The sequence below is a fragment of the Mesoplodon densirostris genome, chromosome 8 (genome assembly GCF_025265405.1).
Source record: "Mesoplodon densirostris isolate mMesDen1 chromosome 8, mMesDen1 primary haplotype, whole genome shotgun sequence".
In the NCBI taxonomy this organism is placed as follows: domain Eukaryota; kingdom Metazoa; phylum Chordata; class Mammalia; order Artiodactyla; family Ziphiidae; genus Mesoplodon; species Mesoplodon densirostris.
This window is the reverse complement of record NC_082668.1, coordinates 83,744,467-83,767,949: the sequence shown is the minus strand read 5'-3', so window position 1 is coordinate 83,767,949 and position 23,483 is coordinate 83,744,467. Positions and strand designations below refer to the sequence as shown.

Genomic DNA, 23,483 nt, shown 5'->3' with positions numbered 1-23,483 from the left:
CTAGAAACTGGCAGAATCTACAGGAGATGAGCATAGACACACCATGACCTCACAGTGCCACTCCTGCATACATGTCATGCAGAAATGCATGCATATGTGCACCAAGAGAAGGGTGCAAAATGTTCACTGCAACAATACTAATAACAGTCCAAATCTGGAAATAGCTCAGATGTTTATCAGTAGTAGGATGGATACATGAATTGTGGTATTTACATACAATAGAAGAGTTAGAAAAACTACAGATACTTGTAAAAGCATGGAAAAATATGGTAAATAACGTGTAAAGGGAACCAAGTCAAGCACGAAAGGATCATACTGCATGAATCCATTTAAAGTTCCAAACCAGACAACCTACTCTATTGTGAGTACGGATGGATACTTACGGTTAAACTATGAGTTGATTACTCTGAAAATCTGGATTGGAGGGCGGGACTTTTGGAGGACTGACAATAATGCATTTCATGATCTGACATCGGTGTTTGTCTTGTGATAATTCATCACACAATTTTGTTTGTGAACTTCTTTTCTGTACAGGTGTTATCTTTCCCAGTATAAAGGGTTAAGACATTTGATTTGATGAGAAAGGGAGAGAATAAAGCAAGGAGGACATATTTTTCTTAGGGGTAGGAAGGCCCTACCTTATGTTATGTCTTGTAAATCTATTCTCCCATTCTGTGTCTTACATCTTAGACCTCTTAATGGTATCTTTTGATAAACAGAAGTTCTTAATATAGCCAAATTTATCTTTTTATGATGATATTTTTGTATCAAACTGCTTCCTTTGCCATTTTACAGGCTCAAATCAAAAGGGACAAGGGCCACTAGGGGAGGACTCGCTCATTGGTGCCAAGATATCTGCCTTATTGTTTCAGATATCTTCGTTAGTTATGGGAAGGAAAATCTCTTTTTAACTTCCCTTTTGACAGAAAAATGTCTCTGTATTCTCTTAGGCTGTACTAGGTGTGGTAGTATTCTGCGCCTTTTATATTGCATAATTCTTTATTTAGAATCATTTTTTTGTAAACCTCCTGGATACAAAAGCTAGTTTTTTTTGTTAGCTTGCTTCAAAAATGTGAATGAGGGAATTCTATCATTCTTGGTATAGATCTTCAAGGTGTCTGGGAGTAAACTCAATATTAACGTCAATCTACAAGACAAAACTATTTAGGTTCTCATTCTTCAGAGATTTGTTCTTTTTCTTTTTGTCCCCAATTACCACAGGTATAACAATTTTTACCCATGGAAGTTAGAGAAGGAGCATAAAGCCTGCAAGTGGATACTCCCTGGATTTCCACTAGGTGAGAAAATGCCCAGAGAGGGGAGACACAATTGAGATTTCATTCTAACCAATGAATACTCTTTCTTGAGGTTAAAAATTTATGCTGGGAAGTGGAATACTACTGGGCAATAATAGTATTTCCAGTGATTCCAAAGATACAGTTTCCACCTACCCTTTTCTCTGGCAAAAAAGACAATCTGCTCTCTCTCTCTCTCTCTCTCTCTCTCTCTCTCTCTCTCTCTCTCTGTGTGTGTATGAGAGACAGAAGGAGAAAGAGTTGTTGAGAAGAGAGAGGGGATAAACATCAGCCATTGATTCACTTTCCTGTTAGAATGCTCAAACTATATCATTTTTAGAAAGGAGCAATGGTTGCCTGCAGGACTTTTGGATGAAAATAGGAATGATTGATGATGATCATGATGATGAAAGTATACTTCTTTATGTCTTTAGCTCAAGTTATCTGCAAATACATGACTTTTTTATTTTGCTGGAATGACCTCAACATATCTGTATGCTTTTACATTAAACTCTCTTAAAACCCACATACGGAATCCAGACCATACTTCAGGGAATGGGATGTGAATGAGGGCTTTGCCTGGCACACAGCATCAATATGTTAGCTATAATCATGATTAGTAGTACTGATTTTATCCCTCAGGGGAACTACTGGGCTTAGCCATTGCATTGTATAAAGTGTCCTGCAGACCACACCCAATGTGTGACCCAGGCCAGTACTGCTCTTTATTGGGTCTTAATTTTGACGTCAGAAAAATGAAGAATTTGGATTCTGTAAGCTCTTTGACTCAAAGATTTCCTGCCTCAGTGGAGTACTCCAGGTTTCTCACAGGCTGGGGGTGAGCAAACCCTGGGTGTCAGCAGTGGTTGGTGCCAAGGAGTGTGTGTGTGTGTGTGTGTGTGTGTGAACACACAGATATGGAGGAGGGGATTTTGCCAGTTTCTTCAGGAGGCAGTGTTTGCCTTTCCCTGGGCAGAGGTTGTGAAGGTTAAGAAAACCTGGTGTAACAGATGCCAGGGACAGATGTTACCTAATTTGGTCAAAGAACAAAGAGTGTGTGAAACGTGAAAATCCCAAACAGTGCAGTGGTATGAGGGCACTCCCAGGAAGAGCAGAAACAGAATTACTACCCAAGAATTCAGAGTAGGGTTGCCTTATCTCAGAGGGTGAGCTTAATGTAATTACCACTTCAAACAGTCTGGATGGTGAAGATGGAATCTTCTGGATTGGAAGCCTGACTGCACTATTACTAGCCCTATGCTGTACCAGGTACTCCATGACACTGAGCCCCAATTTCCTTGACTGTATAATGGGGTAAACATCTAATTTATGAGGCTGTTGTGAGGTGGAGCAGTACTTGGCAGAGTGGGGACTCAGCAAATGAGAGCTACTCTTATCAGAAGAAAATTAATAATTTTTCTAATTCCCAAGATAACGTCAGGTTTACTCATACCTTACTAAGAATCCTCAAACACCTCAGTAGTTTTCTACACTGATTGTACTCCCTGGTCCCCGTCCACCCCTTCCCCACGCCCGTGTGTTTAGCTGCGGAGTGGAAGGAAGAAGAGGCACGTGGGGAAAAGACTGGGACAAACCTGGCCCCCTGGTCCCCTGGCCTCCAGGCACGGTGGGGCCTGTCATGGCGGCCCGGCGACAGCTTAGGTGATCTCAGACAGCAGAGCAGGAAGAATGAAAGGGTCTGGGGGTCAGGGCTGCCCAGACCCCTGCCCCGCCCGCGGTCGGCCAGGCTAGCCCCGCGCGAGCGCCGGCTCACATGGGTCCCACCTCCCGCGGCGCGGGCCCGCCCCGACCTCGGGCTCAGCCTCGCGCTCGGGCGCCCACCTGGGGAGGCGGCGGCCCGGACCTCGGGCGCCGGTAGCCAGGGCCCCGCGCGGGTGGCGCGGGCTCCGAGCCAGCGCCCCCCAGCGCCCCAGACCCCGAGCGGGGCCCGCCCGGCGCCCTCCCCGCCCCCACTGCGCCTCGCCCCGCCGCCCGCGGCCCCCACCCACCGGCCGCTCCTCCCCTCTCCCCACCCTCCTCCTCCGCCCCCTCCCCTCCCCCGCCGCCTCGCCTACCGCCCGGCCGAGCGTCTGAGCCGCCCCGGCCCGGAGCGCAGGCGGCGAGGCCACCGCACCTGCAGCGTGCTCTGGCTGCCGAGCCGGCACCTCGCCTCCCGCCGCCCGACCTCCTTCTCCCCACGCGCCGGGTCTCCCATGACGCCCGAGCTCCCCGGCCGGCGACAATGACCACTTCCCTGCAAGATGGGCAGAGCGCCGCGGGTCGGGCGGCTGCCCGAGACTCGCCGCTGGCCGCCCAGGTGTGCGGCGCTGCCCAGGGGAGGGGCGACGCCCGCGACCTGGTGCCGGCACCCTGGCTGCACGCGCGGGCGCTCCTGCCCCCTCCGGACGGGACCCGCGGCTGTGCTGCAGACAGGTAGGCAGCCCTCGGAGGGCGCGGGGGAGTGTCCTGGGTTGGCAGCCGGCGAAGGGGTGAGGAGGCGGTCCTAGGGGGCGAGCCATGTGCCCAGAGCGGGGCCAAGTTTGTGAAACTCTCTGAAGACAATTGCCTTTGAGCAGGCTCCTACCGGATCAGCAGGACATTGCGATCTCTCGGCGCCTTATAAATAGCATCACCGTTTCATTGAGAGCTTCGGATCTCTCTCGCCTCTGCCCGTCGGTGTGAACTGGGAGGCCGAGCTCCAGGCTGGCCAGCCCCCTTCCTTCTTGCTTCGTGGTCCTGCATTAAAAAAAAAAATCATTTTCTTTCATATATTTAAAAAATCATAGAATAAATGAGTTCACCTCCCACATAGAGTCTTACAGCGACCCTGGAGAGGCAAAGCACGGATTGACATTTGAGCAGTCTTGCTGTTCAGCAGGAAAGAATAGAGGCTTTAAAAGGTTTCCCAGTCTCCATAGCATTCAGCACTAAGTGCCTGTAGAGTTCACAATTTCGCACATACTTCAGGAAAGAAAAAGGATGCAACAATACAAAAATCTGTAGTCCTTTATATTCATACATTTAAGTGGTGTTTTTTTTTTCTTCTTCAGATTTTCAAAGTGCTTCAACTTCACTGAAGTTAAAATTACTCCGCAGTGGACTAGAGTACATTAACACTAGCAAGTTCTATTCACTTAACCTTCTCAAAAACACTGCCTTGCAGTTTAGTATCTATAAGCACTTGAAAAATCAACAGACTGTGTGTGGGCAACATTGTGAATGAAATTTGAAGTGCGATGAACCACAGCTATAATTAATAAACCATAACTTCCAAAAGTGATTAGTAAAATAGCATAGGGATGAATTCAGTAAATGTTTATAGACTTTGTCAATTTAGCAGATGCAAAACAGTATCTAGCTCCTCAGGATGATTTTTGCATCAATAATTCTGTAGTCTGTATTTCAGCTTCAGGAAAATTATCAGAAGTGCTGGAAATGGGGTTTCCAGGCCTGGTGATTTTTTTTTAAAGGCCCCCCAAAAAGGAATACAAAGGAAGATTGATTTATATCAATTAACTAACTTATTTTGACCCATAGAAAGTACACCACAGACCTTTGCCATATACTTTATATAATATTAGTGTTGTCACAGTGGTGCATGCTGGCCTTAACTTTTTAATCCTGACAGCAATTATATTTTACATTCTGTTTTATGTAAATTACATTCTATGTTCTCTTGGTGTAGGAGAAAAAAGAAAGATCTTGATGTTCTGGAAATGCCATCTATTCCAAACCCTTTTCCTGAGCTATGCTGCTCTCCATTTACATCTGTGTTGTCAGCAAGCCTGTTTCCCAAAGCAAATTCAAGGAAAAAACAGGTATGCATTTAAAAGTGTTCTAATTAAAAAATCTTAGGAGTTCTACATCCATTTAATCTTTAAGATACTCTTACACTATTAACAAAGTATTAGCATGGCCTATTTTAAATAACTCTATTGACTGATATAGTTCGTAGCCATTAGTTTCCTTCAGGGTCTCAGTTTTCACATCTGTATAATGGGAACTTTAAAACTTACATGTCAGGCTTTTGGGATGTGTTAAATGAAAGAATATATGTAAAGTACAGAGCCTGGGAGCTATTATTATTCACATTGTAGGTGGGAGAGTTATATATGATAACAGCTGAATGATTTTAAGTCAGAAATTGGAAGGGCTGGCAGTGGTGTTGGGGTGAGAAGGGGATTGACTGGTTCTTTTAATACCTTCTTTAATCTTTCACGTTTTCAACCCAAGCCAATGTTATTTACTAAAGGAAAGTGATAACGGTGAACTGTGGTGAAAGGTAATAGGAGTTTTGGACTCCGCAGGTTTTCTTTCATTTCAGCGAATTCCTCAGTTTGGAGGCTACTGGCTGCAGAAGGCAGGTGACTTGTAAGTGATGATTAGCTTATGAACTTAATTTTTATGATTTTCTTTCTTTTCAAGTTTCTATTTTGGGACTGACTTGAGCAAATTAGACATCAAGGACCAAGCAACTATGGGGAGATCCAAAACAATTATACATTTTTTGAAAAAAAAATTAGTGTATCCTAGGATAATCCCACCTCTTTTGAATATGCTTTCTCCCAATTTTGAATCAACAAAACAAAGAGAAGCTTCACTATGCAAAATGTACCTTGTTCTTGCAAGGGTAGAAGCAATAAATTTAAATAGTCAGATGCTTGCAGCAAGGAGAGGGATAATGAACAGAGAGGAGAAGACAGTCAATTATTTCCCCCCATCTGTTGTTCTCCTTCATTTTTTCAGGACTTTTACTACCTGTGATGGGTTCAGTAATGTGTGTTTATAGTTTTAGGAATGAAGGAAGTGCCCCAGGAAATAGATGAATTCTTGATAACATACAGTAATAATAGAGACAGTAGAGAAGCATTCCATGGGATGTTATATTTTGATGGATGTCTGGTATAATAAGGCTTATATACTTGTTTTTGGGGGGGAGGGAGGGGGTTGCAGTTTAATTGGTACATGTGCTTTTTGGATAAGGATTGGAGAAAGTGGGAGTAAATATTCCCGGAGCAGAGGTATATTCTGAATTAGAGTCTTTGATGGGGGAGGCAAGTCCTTCAGTATGTGGGACTGAGACTTTGGATGGGGAGATGATCAAGGAGGAGACTCTTTCAAGAGCTGTAAAGACAGAGCCCAAGGAAAAAACAGCCCTGCTGAAATGTCTGGGCCTTTTAAGAGCTTGGCTTTGGGGTTAAGATATAAGATGGGAATGTAGATGATAGATTTGTCTGTGCATCATGGTGGTGGAAAAAATCGATTTTGGATAAAGGAAAAGGAAATATCTAATGATGGCGTAATAGGCATTTGGGGAATTTAATACATTGTTTCCCTATTTATGGAGGGCCTGCTATGTTCCTTGCACCATCCTAGGCACTGAGGCACTGAGCTGGGCAAAAATGCCATTCGAAGGGTGTTTATCAAGGTGGGACTTTGATTTGGGGTTGGGTTAAGACTTAGGAGTTGAACAGAGGAAGGAGAGAGGACAGGGTCTACTCCGACTTTAATTTTGTGAATGAGCACTGGGAGAATGCCTCATCTACCAGATGTGTCCAAGGGGCAGCGTTTGTTTTGAATAGGGAAAGAATGTTTTATGCTTAAGTTAATAGAGGGAGAAAAATGAGAAAGAGAGTGGGTGTGAGTGTCAGGATCAAGTAAAGGTTGTGGCCTAAGTATGGGTAGTCATCAGCCTAGAGTAAGATGTCTGATCTTGGGGAATAACATTTCTTCAGGTCAGGTTTAGCAAATTGGCAACATGGGAAAAGGGTGCTATGCTACCCTTGACTCTGACTGGTTTCCTGCTTTGGCCTTGTGTCCTGTTTCCACGATGACCTTTTCAGAGAGCACTGCGCCCACACAGACAGCTGTGCTGTTGCAGGAGCAGAGTTCTGGCCTGACTCCTGGAGACCAGTCCCAAAGGGGTGTTTCCACCTGAGAAGTGCCTTTCCTGCTCCCTCTGTCTTCCTTGGCCCAAAGGTTGGGGGTCCCCATGAAGAGAAGGTTATCCCAGAGTTGGGGAAGAGGAAGGTTCCTTTTCGCATTCTTTTATGTTCCCTTTTCCCCACCTGGACTTTGCATTTAGAACTGATCCTTTGTTTTTATTCCTTTGTATATGCTCAGTTCTTTGGAATGAGGGAGGTTTTGGGAACAGATGACTCTGTCAGTAATTCTCCCAAGCTCAGTGTCTTTGTGACACAGATTACCCTTTTACAAGATGATATTTCAGGCCCAATTATCTCTGACCTTTGGTTGAGATGAGGTAAATGACTATATGTGCTAGGTTTTTATTGGCTATTATTTATGACTGAAACATTATAGGAGATGATGTCTCATTTCTTTATCGTCTCTCTTTCATTTGTTTTGTTTAACCATTCCAGTCATTTTAGCAATTCTTTTCTCCCCATAGAAAAAGTGAAGAATTGCACTTGTTACTTATAAATAAATGACCAGAAAGTTTGAAAGAATCCAGACTGGAAATGTTAAATTTCATGTGGCCTTTCAAAACCACAGTCAAAAATCATTTTACAGGCCATAAATATTTTTCTTGTTTTACAATTTGGGATGTCTCCATAATGCATGAGTGGTAAAATGCATTGAAGCTGCAAATAGGATATGCTTTATCTCTTTTTGCAAATAAAATGTCTCAAAGTATACAATACTGTATGCTTGCAGTATTTTTATTTTAAAATAAGAACTAGATTGAGATAAAATCTGGATTCTTTATTCCCTCTCCCCACTTTTTTTTAATAGTACTGGCCAGATATATTTTTAAAGCATATTTCTTTGTGTTTATCAATGAAGCAGATTTAAAGTGTATGTTCCATATACATGGTTCAGAAAAGTTACCTGCAATTTAAATTTTATATGAAAAGTGACTTAACCTATGCATTTAGGTGTCTTACTTTTTTTTCTATTTCTGATTGAAATTTACTGGGAAATCATGCTTTAGCACTTATTATTTGAAGAAGGGGAAAGAATAAGATATATTTAGCCCTTGCAAAAGAATCAGTTCTTTTCTCGAGTTTGTCTCCCCCCAGGTTATTTTTGTGCTTGGACTCAGTTTGTGTAGTAGCTCTGCTTAATTGCTTTCCAGGATTTATGTAAGATAACTAATTCAAAATAAAGCTACTGAAGACTTTAAAGATAAAAAATCACCTGTGAAAAACAGTGTGTCATGGAATGTTCAAGCTGGAAGAGATATTTGAGATCAACTAGGTGAAGCACTCTTCTTTTACAGATGAGTAAGTTGAGGCTAAGAAATGGTATGTGGCTGATGGTGTCACAGCTAGGACCTGAAAATCGGATTTCTTTTAATTTTAAAAATTTTTATTAAAAATTATTATTATTATTATTATTATTATTTTTTTTTTTTGCTGTACGCGGGCCTCTCACTGTTGTGGCCTCTCCCGTTGCGGAGCACAGGCTCCGGACGCGCAGGCTCAGCAGCCATGGCTCACGGACCCAGCCGCTCCGCGGCATGTGGGATCCTCCCGGACTGGGGCACAAACCCGTGTCCCCTGCATCGGCAGGCGGACTCTCAACCACTGCGCCACCAGGGAAGCCCTAAAAATTATTTTTAAATTGAAGTATATAAAGTGAGATATAACATATTAATTTCAGGTGTACAAGATACTGATTTGATATTTGTATATATTCTGAAATGATCACAATAAGTATAGTTAACATCTATCCACACATAGTTACAGATTTTTTTTTCTGGTTATGAGAACTTTTAAGATCTACTCTTTTAGCAACTTTCAAATATACAATACAGTATTATTAACTATAGTCACCATGCTGTGCATTACATCCCCATGACTTATTTATTTTTAACATCTTTACTGGAGTATAATTGCTTTACAATGTTGTGTTAGTTTCTGCTGTATAACAAAGTGAATCAGCTATATGTATACCTATATCCCCATATCTCCTCCCTCTTGCGTCTCCCTCCTACCCTCCCTATCCCACCCCTCTAGGTGGTCACAAAGCACCGAGCTGATTTCCCTATGCTATGCGGCTGCTTCCCACTAGCTATCTATTTTACATTTGGTAGTGTATATATGTCCATGCCACTCTCTCACTTTGTTCCAGCTTCTGCTTCTTCCTCCCCATGTCCTCAAGTCCATTCTCTACATCTGCATCTTTATTCCTGTCCTGCCCCTAGGTTCTTCAGAACCATTTTTGTTTTTTTTTTTAGATTCCATATATATGTGTTAGCATACGGTATTTGTTTTTCTCTTTCTGACTTACTTCACTCTGTACAACAGACTCTAGGTCCATCCACCTCACTACAAATAACTCAGTTTCGTTTCTTTTTATGGCTGAGTAATATTCCATTGTATATATGGGCCACATCTTCTTTATCCATTCATCTGTCGATGGACACTTAGGTTGCTTCCATGTCCTGGATGTTGTAAATAGAGCTGCAATGAACATTGTGGTACTTGACTCTTCTTGAATTATGGTTTTCTCAGGGTATATGCCCAGTAGTGGGATTGCTGGGTTGTATGGTATTTCTAGTTTTAGCTTGTTAAGGAACCTCCATACTGTTCTCCATAGTGGCTGTATCAATTTACATTCCCACCAACAGTGCAAGAGGGTTCCCTTTTCTCCACACCCTCTCCAGCATTTATTGTTTGTAGATTTTTTGATGATGACCATTCTGACTGGCGTGAGGTGATACCTCATTGTAGTTTTTTTTTTTTTTTTTTTTTTTGCTGTACGCGGACCTCTCACTGCTGTGGCCTGTCCTGCTGCAGGGCACAGGGTCCGGACACGCAGCCTCAGCGGCCATGGCTCACGGCCCCAGCCACTCCGCGGCATGTGGGATCCTCCCGGCCCGGGGCACGAACCCTCATCCCCTGCATCAGCAGGCGGACTCTCAACCACTGTGCCACCAGAGAAGCCCCCTCATTGTAGTTTTGATTTGCATTTCTCTAATGATTAGTGATGTTGAGCATCCTTTCATGTGTTTGTTGGCAATCTGTATATCTTCTTTGGAGAAATGTCTGTTTAGGTCTTCTGCCCATTTTTAGATTGGGTTGTTTGTTTTTTTGATTACAAGCTGTATGAGCTGCCTGTAAATTTTGGAGATTAATCCTTTGTCAGTTTCTTCATTTGTAAATATTTTCTCCCATTCTGAAGGTTGTCTTTTCGTCTGTTTATGGTTTCCTTTGCTGGGCAAAAGCTTTTAAGTTTCATTACGTCCCATTTGTTTATTTTTGTTTTATTTCCATTTCTCTAGGAGGTGGGTCAAAAAGGATCTTGCTGTGATTTATGTCATAGAGTGTTCTGCCTATGTTTTCCTCTCAGAGTTTGATAGTGTCTGGTCTTACATTTAGGTCTTTAATCCATTTTGAGTTCATTTTTGTGTATGGTGTTAGGGAGTGTTCTAATTTCATTCTTTTACATGTAGCTGTCCAGTTTTCCCAGCACCACTTATTGAAGAGGCTGTCATTTCTCCATTGTGTAATCTTGCCTCCTTTATCAAAAATAAGGTGACCATATGTGCATGGGTTTATCTCTGGGCTTTCTATCCTGTTCCATTGATCAATATATCTGTTTTTGTGCCAGTACCATACTGTCTTGATTACTGTAGCTTTGTAGTATAGTCTGAAGTCCAGGAGCCTGATTCCTCCAGCTCCATTTTTCTTTCTCAAGATTGCATTGGCTATTCGGGGTCTTTTGTGTTTCCATACAAATTGTGAAATTTTTTGTTCTAGTTCTGTGAAAAATGCCATTGGTTCTTTGATAGGGATTTCATTGAATCTGTAGATTGCTTTGGGTAGTATAGTCACTTTCACAATGTTGATTCTTCCAATCCGAGAACATGGTGTATCTTTCCATCTGTTTGTATCATCTTTAATTTCTTTCATCAGTGTCTTATAGTTTTCCGCATACAGGTCTTTTGTCTCCTTAGGTAGGTTTATTCCTAGGTATTTTATTCTTTTTGTTGCAGTGGTAAATGGTAGTGTTTCCTTAATTTCTCTTTCAGAGTTTTCATCATTAGTGTATAGGAATGCAAGAGATTTCTGTGCATTAATTTTGTATCCTGCTACTTTACCAAATTCATTGATTAGCTCTAGTAGTTTTCTGGTAGCATCTTTAGGATTCTCTATGTATAGTATCATGTCATCTGCAAACAGTGACAGCTTTACTTCTTTTCCGATTTGGATTCCTTTTATTTCTTTTTCTTCTTTGATTGCTGTGGCTAAAACTTCTAAAACTATGTTGAATAATAGTGGTGAGAGTGCACAACCTTGTCATGTTCCTTATCTTAGAGGAAATGGTTTCAGTTTTTCACCATTGAAAATGATGTTGGCTGTGGGTTTGTCATATATGGCCTTTATTATGTTGAGGTATGAAAATTGGATTTTTTGAGGCTTTGACAGCCCTTTCTTAGGAAGGTACAATTTCCACAGAAATTGAGAACCATAAGAGTAGCACGGTAATAAACCTATATCAATTGTTGTTAGTTACAACTCTGCCCATAATACAAAAGCAGAGGCAACAAATACCATTTGATAATTTCCACCTAAGGACCTGGATTCCTTTTTTTTTTTTTTTCCTTCCACAAATATAACTGTCTCTTTGTGTTTTTTTTCCTGTAGCTTTTTTCTATCTTCTTCCTAAAATTGATATGAAAAATCTATCAAATAATTGATCTATGAACAAGTAAGGTTTATTAGTTTTATTAATAACCAGATTTTGTGTGTAGTTTACAGTCCACAGTCACACTAAAGCCAGGAAGTGGGTCTGTCATCCACACTTAAAATTTTTTTTAAAAGTACATAAACAGGAAGTGATTTGCCCATGCTTCCACAGTTTAGATAAAGGGAGATAAAAAAGAATGTCATTTCTGAATGTGTTTGCCCCTCACCACACTGTTTTTGGTTTATTCCGTATTGAGTTAAACCTTTTTTTTTATCTCAGGAAAATAAAAACCATCTTCCAAATAATTAAGAAATTATTTTCCACATGCTCTGCCTTTGATTTCGTTTTCATCTCACATGTCAGGTACTATCAAAAAATAAGTTCATCTCTGTCCCCAAATTAAATGGCCTCTGATGTCATTCCTTCATGATGTCAGTAACGATCTTAATTTGTAAGGTGGGGAACTTGTATGTGTGGTTCTTGTGTGGCTGCTGCATTATCCAAACTCAAATATTCATTTCTCCAATATACACAGAAGTAGAAAGCAATGAACTATGCCCTCATATTCTCGTTTTCCAGATTCAGCATTTATCAAGATTTTGTCTCATTTACTTCATCTATTCCTTTTTGAAATTTTTATTGTATTTGTTGAAGTACAATAAATAAATTACTTAAAAAGAAGTAAAACCTGGACATCCTGTCACTGAATCCCTACCTAGTTTTGTGTGCATTGCTGAAAAGTACATTTTTTCATTTAACCAACATGCCATTATTCCCTAACAAAAATAAAAATTCCTTGGTATCATTTAAAATCATTCATAATCAAATTGTCTTACTTGGAATGATACATGAAATCCTCAAATTACAAGCTGGTTATGTTTCAAAATCTTTAAATTAGGTGTCTGGCAATTTAAATTTATGTAAACAGCATATTAATTGTATTTAAGTCCCCTCGGCCATTTTACAAAATCCTATATAATGTAAAATGAAATGTAAATTTCATATATTTGCAGAAAATATAATAGACACTTTCTCCATTCTCTCTCTTTTGTTTTCCCATAAAAACAGCACATAGTCTCTGCTTCTTTTTCTAAATCCATTTTATCCTCTGACATTTCTCTACAGTCTTGCTTGTCTTGATTGCATGTCACTGCATGTGGCCCCCAGTGGCTACCCCTGTTGGAATAAATATTTCCTCCTATTACTGGTTTAGCACGTGGTAACTGACTGGAATCTATCTTCGGAGAGAGCTGTTAACCCAGTGTGTTCCACTCTTATTCAGTCAGCTTTGGCCAAGGGGAAACAGGGGCCTGGACCGTTGCTCACTCAGCAAGGGTTATGGAACAGATTCTGTGAGTAGGAAGTGCAAGTCCAGTAGGTATGATGTATGGAGGTGGGGAGGAAACAATGGACAACTAGTACCCTGGGGAAGAAAAGCTCAAGCAAAAAACAGTTGACACACAAACAAATTCTTATAATATATGAATGATACACGGTAACCCACTGATTAATTTGGCTGACTTAGCCTCCACAGTTCACAGTATCCAACACCTTTGCCTCAAATCATTTAATTCACATGAAGGGCATTTATTTGACAGTGGTTTCAGTTGATGCCACCCTTCAGTGATGGTCATCTTCCTTGGTCCTTGTCCTGAGCCTGCATCTTATTGAGGTCCCTTGGCCTCTGATGACAGGAGCTATCAACTCAGGATCCTCCCTACTTCATGCTAGTTACCTTTGTCTGTAACAGAAGACAGCTGTCTCTTCCTATTTTAAAACTTAAATCGCCTAGCAGATCTTTTGCTCATCAAGGTTTTATTTCCAGTTTGAAGGTTGCCTCTAATTTTTAGTTAATTTGCAGGATACACTTGCAGTCCAACCTTTATCTGCAACATGACTTTTATTTTTTACTTCTTTGAAAGCTCAGCTTCTGATTTGTTTTTCTCTAGGGGCATATATTATGTTTTACCAGGAGAAGGAAAATTGGAGTCATTCATGGTTCAATATAAATGTGGATCTTAGTATAAAAAAGCTTTCTGCAGTTTTATGGTTGTTGCTTTGAATCATGTCAGCTTATATGGCATAGTAATAAACTCCATTGTATAAGTATACACTGATTTGAGTGAGGATAAGCAGACTTGGAAATTGTCCTTTTAGTACTCAAGGTAAGGGATGGGTCAATGGAGACCTAGGAAATGGCCACATGTCTTTGCCAATGAAAGGGAGCAGAAGGGAAGCTTCCAGAGTCTGTTTAGAAGACAAATGGGTGAGCTGACATAGGGAGAGCATCCTTTACTTCTTGTCCTCCCCTTTGCTTCCACTCTTTGAGTACTTTTCAAAGCCACAGAGAAAATAAACACAAATAGGAGGATTAACATTCTTAACTAGTTTACAAATGCTTCTGTCTATTCCAAAAGATCCTTTTTAAGTTGGCTGTTGATTCACATGTATTTTTCCATAGATGTAATGTTAGATGTGGTGGTTAGGTTGTTAGGGCAGGCAGTAAAAGTTTTTTTAACCCACAATAGCTCCCCCAGATGGTAGATTTACAACATCCTGTGTGCCAGTTTTTAATACAGTTTCTATGGAAAGATGTGGGGCCATATGATGTAATTGAAAGATATTGGACTAGGAATCCACAAACTTAGTTTTTAATATGGTCCTGCTGCTGCTGAGTGATGTGATATGAGCCTATTAACCACACTTTCTGGGCCTGAGAGTGCTACAATTTTATTCTATTCCTAAAGCAAGTGATTCTAATGGCTCTTGAAGTACTAATGATTCCATAGTAGACGGGAGGCTTTTTTGATCCCATTGGCCCCAGCAGTTCCCTCTCAGTCTTTGTTCAGATCTTTTCACGTGGTTACCACACCTCCATTGATGAAGAGAACATTTGGGTGCCATGGGGCAAGGTGCACAGGAGCCACCTTTATGGAGATGATGTGGGCAGGAAGGAGCTAGTTAAACTCGAAATTGTGCATCAAAGTCTAGGTCCAAATAATAGAGAGTCAGAAAAAGTATTGTATCTGGGAGGGGCCAGATTGGGTGGTGAAACTGTATTTAAACTTAGAAATAAGGGTATGAGGTTAGATATGAACATTGGAGGCTGGCATAGGTTCAGTATGCACCTGGTTGTGCTTGGCTTACAGGGTTTGAGGTAGTTATAACTTCTAAGTCCTTCTCTAAAAAACTCTTGCTCATGTCATCCACTTGATCACTCAAGCCAAAACCCAAGGAGTCCTCTTTCTGGCCTTCTGTTAAGTACTGCTACATCTTTCATCACAATATACTTGAATCCATAAACTTCTCTCTGTCTCCACTGCTACCATCTCAACTTGAGCTACTGTCTTCTGACATCTAGGCACCTTATAAATGGCCTCCTTGCTTCTATTGATACTTTAGCTTATTTTGGTCTATTTTCCATACACTTGCTAGAAATGCACTTTTAGAAATGTAGATCATATTATCTCACTCCCTAGTTGAAAACTTTTTGATAGCTTAGGATAAAATTCAAAATTCTACCTTGGTCTACAGGATTCTATGTGGTTTGGCTTCTGTCTATGTCTTAAACTGTACTTGCATTCTACTCTTTATTCATTATACTCCAGCCACAGTAGAGGGACAGTCCTACCTGAATGTGAACTTGGCAAGCTTTTTTCTACCTCAGAGCCTTGAGCTTGGCTGTTTCCTCCATCTGGAACCTTTTTTCCTGGTTCTTTACAAAGCTGACTCTTCTTTATTCTTTAGATATCAGCATAAGATCATCTCATCAAGGAGGCCTTTTTTGACTAAAGTATCCCTCTACACAGTTTTTTTTTTTTTCCATCCTATCACATTTCCTAGTACATTTCCTTGGTTGTACTTACCATAATCTGAATTGCCTCATTTATTTATTTGCTCTAATTACTGTTTTTCTTTCCAAATAAAATGCTTTGGTTTTGTTGTTCTTGGGTTCTTTCCTTAAAAGAATTAATGCGTAAATGGATTAATGAAGATAAGTAGTTAAAACCAATTTAACAAATTATATTTTGACATGTTTATTCTAATCATGATTAATCATCTTCCTCCTCTTCATCAAATTTTAAAACGTATTTCTAATTTTGTTAACAGGTTCTATTAACAAAAACAAAGTTATATACTAGGCTCCTGGACCAGTGAGATTTCAGCAGTATATGTCTTTTGCTTCCGTTACACGCATAGGAAATTTTGATCATGTGTAATGACATTAACGGATATATTTCTGATTTTATTTTATTTTATTTTATTTATTTTATTTTTTTGCGGTACGCGGGCCTCTCACTGTCGGGGCCTCTCCCGTTGCGGAGCACAGGCTCCGGACGCACAGGCTCAGCGGCCATGGCTCACAGGCCCAGCCACTCCGCGGCATGTGGGATCCTCCCAGACTGGGGCACGAACCCGTGTCCCCTGCATCGGCAGGCGGACTCTCAACCACTGCGCCACCAGGGAAGCTCTATATTTCTGATTTTAATCATTATTCTTATCTAATGGAATTGTAAGTGAAAAGTGCATGGTGAATTGTTATACTTCCAGGGTATAGTGTTAAAAATCCACACATTAGGAAAAAATTAAGTGGAATATCAATTGGGTTTATAATACGGGTCTCTTCGAGCAAGGAGTAGATGTTAGCAAATGTTTTAATTGTTACCTGTTAATGTCATTGGTAAATGATTTAGGCCAGTGCTCATGCTGTAGAAATGGGGAGACACATACACCATGGATATACATGAAGACTTTCCAAGAGATTTACAAACTCAAAGATTTAAGATAACCAGCTTTCAGATCCTCATCTTCCATTTGTACTTTTTCCTAAAACCCACCTGTGTTCACAGTAACATTCTCACTTGGTGCATTACCCCGGGCATGTAAAACTCTAGGGCATCACACACAGGGAAAGTTTCCTTTAATGATGAATTAAAGTACCATGAATCAGAAGGGGTTCTTGTCTTTTTATGACATATTTCTGTTAAGGGAAGACATAGTTAGAAATAAGGATTTTGGCTAGTGTTGAAACATTCTAAATTCAGATATATGATGAAGTGATGGGAGTAATGACAATTTTCATTTTTTATTTTTCAATTTTCACTTACTGACTTCAGTTCTTCCCTCTACTGACTGTTGTCAAACATATATAGCCTTTGAGGGAGAGTTTCCTAAGAACAAAGCAAGTAGCACACCAGTGGGAAATACTGAATGCTGAAAATGGCCTTTTGTGATGTATTTTCCACTATTCTCACCACTTGAGACACATCCACAGCTGAAAAAAAAATGCGCCTACAAATATCTGATGTTATATATAGGTTAGTGCTGTGGGTGAGGGAAGTTCTCTGGGAAGCTGACTTGGAGCCTAGGTTTGCCTGCAGGAAGTTTACTGGGGCTCAGAGCCCTTGGAAACAATGCCTATAGGATGGACACAGGGACAAGTTGGGCTGCAGTGCAGCCACAAGAGGCATCAGCTGATCCCTATTAGCTCAAGCTGGGATGGCCTTACAGAATTGTTCAGAATTAGGGCACAGAGGCTGGGCTGCCCTGCAAGGACCTGATCTTGGGCATGGTGGCTCTCTTCAGCTGAGAGCAATGGCAGGCGGGGAGGACTTAGCTGGGTCTTAGTGGCTGACACACTAACAGCTGGGAGAATTAGTGCTTCACCCCTGAAGGGAGCAGGCTTGGACGGTGTGCTGCAGCATCTACAATAGTTAGTAGTTCAGATTATTTTAAATGTAACAGAAATCCTGTTTGAGACTACCAAATTTTTGAAGATAAATTGGATAAAACTCAAGGATATAATTTGTACATAATTTCTTTCAGATCTTGTGTCTTAATATTGTCCTGTTTTATCAAATCATATAATGAAATATTAATTCCAGTCAGTTCCCATCCTATTTTATCATAAAATATGTTAATATTTTCCACTTTCTATTAATAAAATATACTAGCTGCTAGACTAATTTTTAAAAGTATATACCAGGGCTTCGCTGGTGGCACAGTGGTTGAGAGTCCGCCTGCCTATGCAGGGGATGCGGATTCCTGCCCCTGTCCGGGAGGATCCCACATGCCACGGAGCGGCTGGGCCTGTGAGCCATGGCCACTGAGCCTGCGCGTCCACGTCCGGAGCCTGTGCTCCGCAACGGGAGAGGCCGCAACAGTGAGAGGCCCGCATACCACAAAAAAAAAAAAAAAAAAGTATATACCATTTGCTTTCATTAAAACCATAAGAAAATTTTATCATGATGAATACTACAATTAATGAAGCTGTTTCTAATTTTATACTTAATTGTTAAAAATTACATCCAAAAGCTGGTAATCAAGGTAGAAATCTACACTCACACAACTGCCAAAGGAACTCCATGGCCTTCCTAGCACTTTGTCATACTCCTCAGAACTCCTAATTCTGTATTATTTTAATTTTGAGAGCTTTCAGCTATTTCTTTTAAAAGATATATTCCATAATGAATTTTTAGTGGTCTTTAAAATATTTTTTCTCAGAATGCATATTGATAACTCTGTTTGAATTGAAAAGTAAAGTTGGACTCTATTTGATAGAACATTAATCTGATTTGGCTGATTGATTTGAGAGTGAGGACTAACTTTTCCAATTATATGGTTGACATTTTTCTTAAACTGATTGAACTAAATTTACAGTCCTAAACTTTTTTTTTAATGGTTAACTTAGAAGAATTAAAAAATATTTTTATTGAAGTATAGTTGATTTACAATGTTGCATTAGTTTCTGGTGTACAGCAAAGTGATTCAGTTTTATATATATGTATATTCTTTTTCATATTCTTTTCCACTATGGTTTATTACAGGATACTGATTATATAGTAGTTTGTACCTGCTAATCCCAAGCTCCTAATTTATCCCTCCCCTATTCCCTTTTCCCTTTGGTAACTATAAGTTTGTTTCTATGTCTGTGAGTCTGTTTCTGTTTTGTAGATAAGTTCATTTGTATCGTATTTTAGATTCCACATATAAGTGATATCATATGATATTTGTCTTTCTATATCTGGCCTACTTCACTTAGTGTGAAGAGATTCACACTTAGAGATTCACCTAGTGAATCTCTAGGTCCACCCGTGTTGCTGCAAGTGGCATTATTTCATTCTTTTTATGGCTGAGTAATATTTCCATTTCTATATACATATCACATCTTCTTTATCCATTCATCTGTTGGTTGCTTCCATGTCTTGGCTACTGTAGATAGTATACATCCCTAAAGTTTTGATGAAAATACATTTAAAGCACATTATAAGACAAAAGCATTTTATTAAGAAAATTGGAAATAATGCAAAAGCCTCATCAATATGTTGGTTTAGCCAAAGTGTGATAAAATTAACACTTTTCCCTCATATTTTTCTGAGTGTTTTACTTTGAACAAAGTATATTTAAGTGAAAGAGTACCATATTGTTAATGGTAAAGCCTTGTTGATAAATTGTCCAGAAATTGAGAAAATGAATGAATACGATTGGGTAACAAATCTTTTCCAAGTCAGGTGGTTTACATTCATTGTTTTCAGTTACATTATAAGAAACCTTAGTTGATTTACTGGATGATGGATCATTAAAAACTATTTTTAGCTCAGATGGAGTTCAAAGATTGACATTGCCTTCTACTACCTCTGCACTCTTTTCTCCCTTACTCGGCTTAGTTTTTCTCTCTAGCACTTACTGTAATCTGGCATGTTACATGTTCACACATGTATCTGTTTATTCTCCCATTGCCTTTTCCCACTAGAACATGAGCCCTGTGAGGGCAGGGACTTTGTTTTATATACTACTCAATCTCCAGCAGATAGAGCAATGCCTGGCATTTAATAGTCCCTCAGTAAATTTTGTTGAATGAAAGAATAAATGAATGAATTAATGCATGGGGAAGGAGCAGAGGAAGTAGTTATTATTAAGGGAAGGAATGAGGGAATATTTGAGAATGTACTGATAGTTTAATATAAATGATAAAGGGTTTGGAAGGAAACTTAGGAATGTGAATTTAGTTTAGTTACTGGGAGAAGTCTGATATTGTTAGATGTTAAAAGAGATCCTCATCAGGATAAACATTTGAGTATTGATTTACCACTATTAGCACATTCTAACTTTGGGTAACCCCTGCTTAGAATAAATACTGTTCTTTGCCTCTTTGGTCTCCTTATAAGCATTTTCAGTCTTACCAGCCCAGGAGTGCCTGTTAAAAAGCATGTATGCTTTATGGGACTAAGTCCAGTAAAAGCTTTTCAATCAACCCACATTCACAGTGGAAGATTACTTTCATTCTTGGGAAGGATGACACATGCGTGTGAAGCCAGTATTCAGATGAAAGGGGTACTTTCATATTATTTAACTGTGTATTGGCAAGACTCGGGCCAGTATCTGGTTTCTCTTTAGAGACATTTTGCATTATATTACAGTACTCTTACTGTGCTGTGCCAGGGAAATTAAGATCAGCTGGAACACTCTGTAGGTCATTGGCTTAGACTCTTAGGGCACTGGGAACTTGATGTTTTGTTTTCATGACCTCATTTAGGCTGAACCTGTCTTTGTCTCAAAGGCATAAGGGCCCCTTTACCAAACCATGTTTGTACCTTGGGAAATGTATGGGAAAGGTTTAGAGAAAAGTGATTTGAAAGTATTGGGTCAACCTCCATGTAAAGAGTACTTGATAAATTAGGACTCTTTAGTCAAGAAAGATGAGGAGGTGGTATAAGTAAAGTCCCCTCAACATGGATGTAGCCATCCAATTCCATGAAATCTGAAACATACTTTGAAGGTTAAAGAAGATAGTTTTAAGAAATATGAAAGGAAGAAATGTTTACAGGTCATGTTGCAGTTCACGGGCCTTGTGCTCTGGCAGATGCTTTCTGCAGAGATTTCCAGAGGACGTCACTCTTGTGGAATGAAGCGCCTCCTCCATGTTTCTCAAAGTGGGAGTATATGGCATGTATATGTATATGGGGTGTGTGAGGATTGTGGGAGGTCCATATGGGAAGTTGCACAATAAACATGGAACACTTTTCTAGAACAATAATTTTAATTGAAAATAAGAGAAAACAGTTTTATATTAAAATAAACATTCCTGTTTTTATGAATAGAATGCATAATTTACATGGATTTTTAAGGACAAATTATATACCTTAGAGTTATTGCCTACCCTGAGATGGCAAGGGCTGTGTAATGACTTTCTTTTGCATTTTTGGTAGTTCTGATGGAAAAATTTGAGAAACACTAGTGTGGTTTTCAGGTCTGTGGGAAGTGGCTTTTTGTAATCCTCAGGAGGATAGGTTATCACCTCTCATTTCCTTCTCAGTTCTTCTTTCTTGCTAAAGCTTCTCTGATTTTATTGGTACCTATATCATTAATATCGAGGATATTGGGTTATTAAACATTTGAAGTGTTTTTCCTACTCGGCTTTCCTGCAGCTTGGCAGGAAATTGCTCTCGCTAAAATCTCTAAAGACCACCATATTCCTGAAGACCTACTTCAGTGCTTATTTTGATATCTTAGCAGTTTGGGGCATTTTTGACTACTCTTTCCTTCTTGAAACATTCTCTTGGCTTCTACTTCTTACAGGTCTCTGTTGGAGGATCTTAGTGTTGGTGTTCCTTAGGGTTTTATACTACAGCTTTTTGTTTTCATTTTACTGCCAGAGTGATCTCATCTACTCCCATGGCCTCAATTACAGTCTACATATAAGTCTAGACTAGGTTATCCTGGGCTGCTTGCACAATCTCTTCATTTGTACAGTCCATAGACATCACACACTCAGCATATTCCAAACCGAATTAATACTTTTCCTCTAAAACTTACTTCTTCTCTTGTGTTGCCCTTCATTGGGAATGACATGCTCTCTACTTACACTAGAAAATCAGAAATCTTGGTTCTCTTTTGGCTGCTCCCTATTCCTCTGTCTCCTCATTCAATTGGTTACAAAGTCCTCTTGGAAAAACAACTGTTGAATTTATGCATTTTTTACAACCTCTCTGCCATTGTCAGAGTTCAGACTGAATCATCTCATAATTACTTTGAGAGTCTCCTCACTGATTACTCTGTTTTTAGTCTTGTTCTGCTCCTAGAAGTGTAACATGCTTAATATAATTTTTTTTAAATTGAGGAGCTAAAATTCATATAACATAAAATTAACCATTTTAAAGCGTACAATTCAGTGGCATTTAGTACTTTTACAGTTACTTTTACAGTGTTGTGCAACACTTACCTTTATTTAATTCCATCACCCCAAATAGAAAGCCTGTATGCATTAGTCACTCCCTATCCCTGCCTCCCCCAGCCCCTGGCAACCATTAATTTGCTTCCTGTCTCTATGCATTTAGCTAATTCTAGATATTTCATATAAATGGAATCATATAATACATAACCTTTTGTGTCTGGTTTCTTTCACTTAGCATGTTTTTGAAGTTCATCCATGTTGTAGCATGTAATAATATGCTTTCAACTGTGAAATAATTCCAAACATGTAGAGAATTTCATATTTTTTCTTTTGAAGAAACAGGAGGTTGCTCATACATGGTAGCACCCCTCTTTGTTCCTTTGTTCTCAATCTTGTTTTGTCTCTCCTTTTCCCCTACTATGAGGGAACCACTGTTCTGAGGTTGGTGAGTATCCTTTCCTTCCATGTTTTTATACTTTTGCAATATATAGCACTGTACTGTGTTTTAGTGATTTATGTAAAAATGTATATTGAATGTGTATCTCTGCAACTTGCTGTTTCATTCAACATTTTTGATTAATCCATGTCAGTAAATGTACATCTAGTTTTTTTTTTATTTCATTGTAAGTACATATTACAATTTATTTATCCTTTCCCCATGGAAGAAAATCGAGAATCTTCTTAATTTCTATCATTAAAAAACACACCAAAGTGTAAGGGCTTCTCTACTATATGTATTTATAAGTGGGATTATTTGCCTTTAGAGCAGGTACATGACCAGTTTTACTAGATATTGCCAAATTGTTCTCCAAGTGGTTGTATCCATCAGCACTATATGTGTCTCCATTTCCACACTTTCTCATCAACAGCTGGCATTTTCAGATTTTAAAGTTTTTGCCAATGTGATGAGTGTAATGAAATTTAATTATGGCGTTAATTTGCTTTAGCTTGACTACTTGTAAGATTGAGCATCTTTTCGTTTGCTTCTGGCCATTCATATTTCTTCTTTGTGAATTATCTATATTTTTCTATTGTGTTTGTCTTTCTTATTGATTTGTAAGAGTCCTTTCTATAGTATGAATACGAATCTTTTTGTAATTAGAAACACTACAGTAATCTTTTCTCAGTAATTGTGCCTTGTCTTAACTTTGTTTACACTGTCTTGTGAAATAAAATATTTTTGTCTTAATTTAGTTAAATCTAGTTTTGTACTTGTGTGCATCTTACTTAATAAATTTTTTCCTCCTTCGGTGTCATGAACATAGTTTCATCTAGTCATTTTAACATTTTACTTCTCATACTTGAGTCTTTAACACAGCATGACTTGTTTTTATGTATGATAGGATTCTAATTTTTTT

General features: G+C 39.4%; 1 protein-coding gene across 1 annotated transcript in view; it reads left to right on the top strand.

The window, feature by feature from the left end:
- The first annotated feature begins 3,537 nt into the window (after positions 1–3,537).
- Positions 3,538–23,483, top strand: part of GRB14 (growth factor receptor bound protein 14) — a 133,163-nt gene continuing 113,217 nt past the window's right edge. The window contains exons 1-2 of the mRNA XM_060106415.1: positions 3,538–3,728; positions 4,981–5,113. Coding sequence (XP_059962398.1) covers positions 3,538–3,728; positions 4,981–5,113 — 324 coding nt within the window. The remainder of the gene's footprint in view (positions 3,729–4,980; positions 5,114–23,483) is intronic.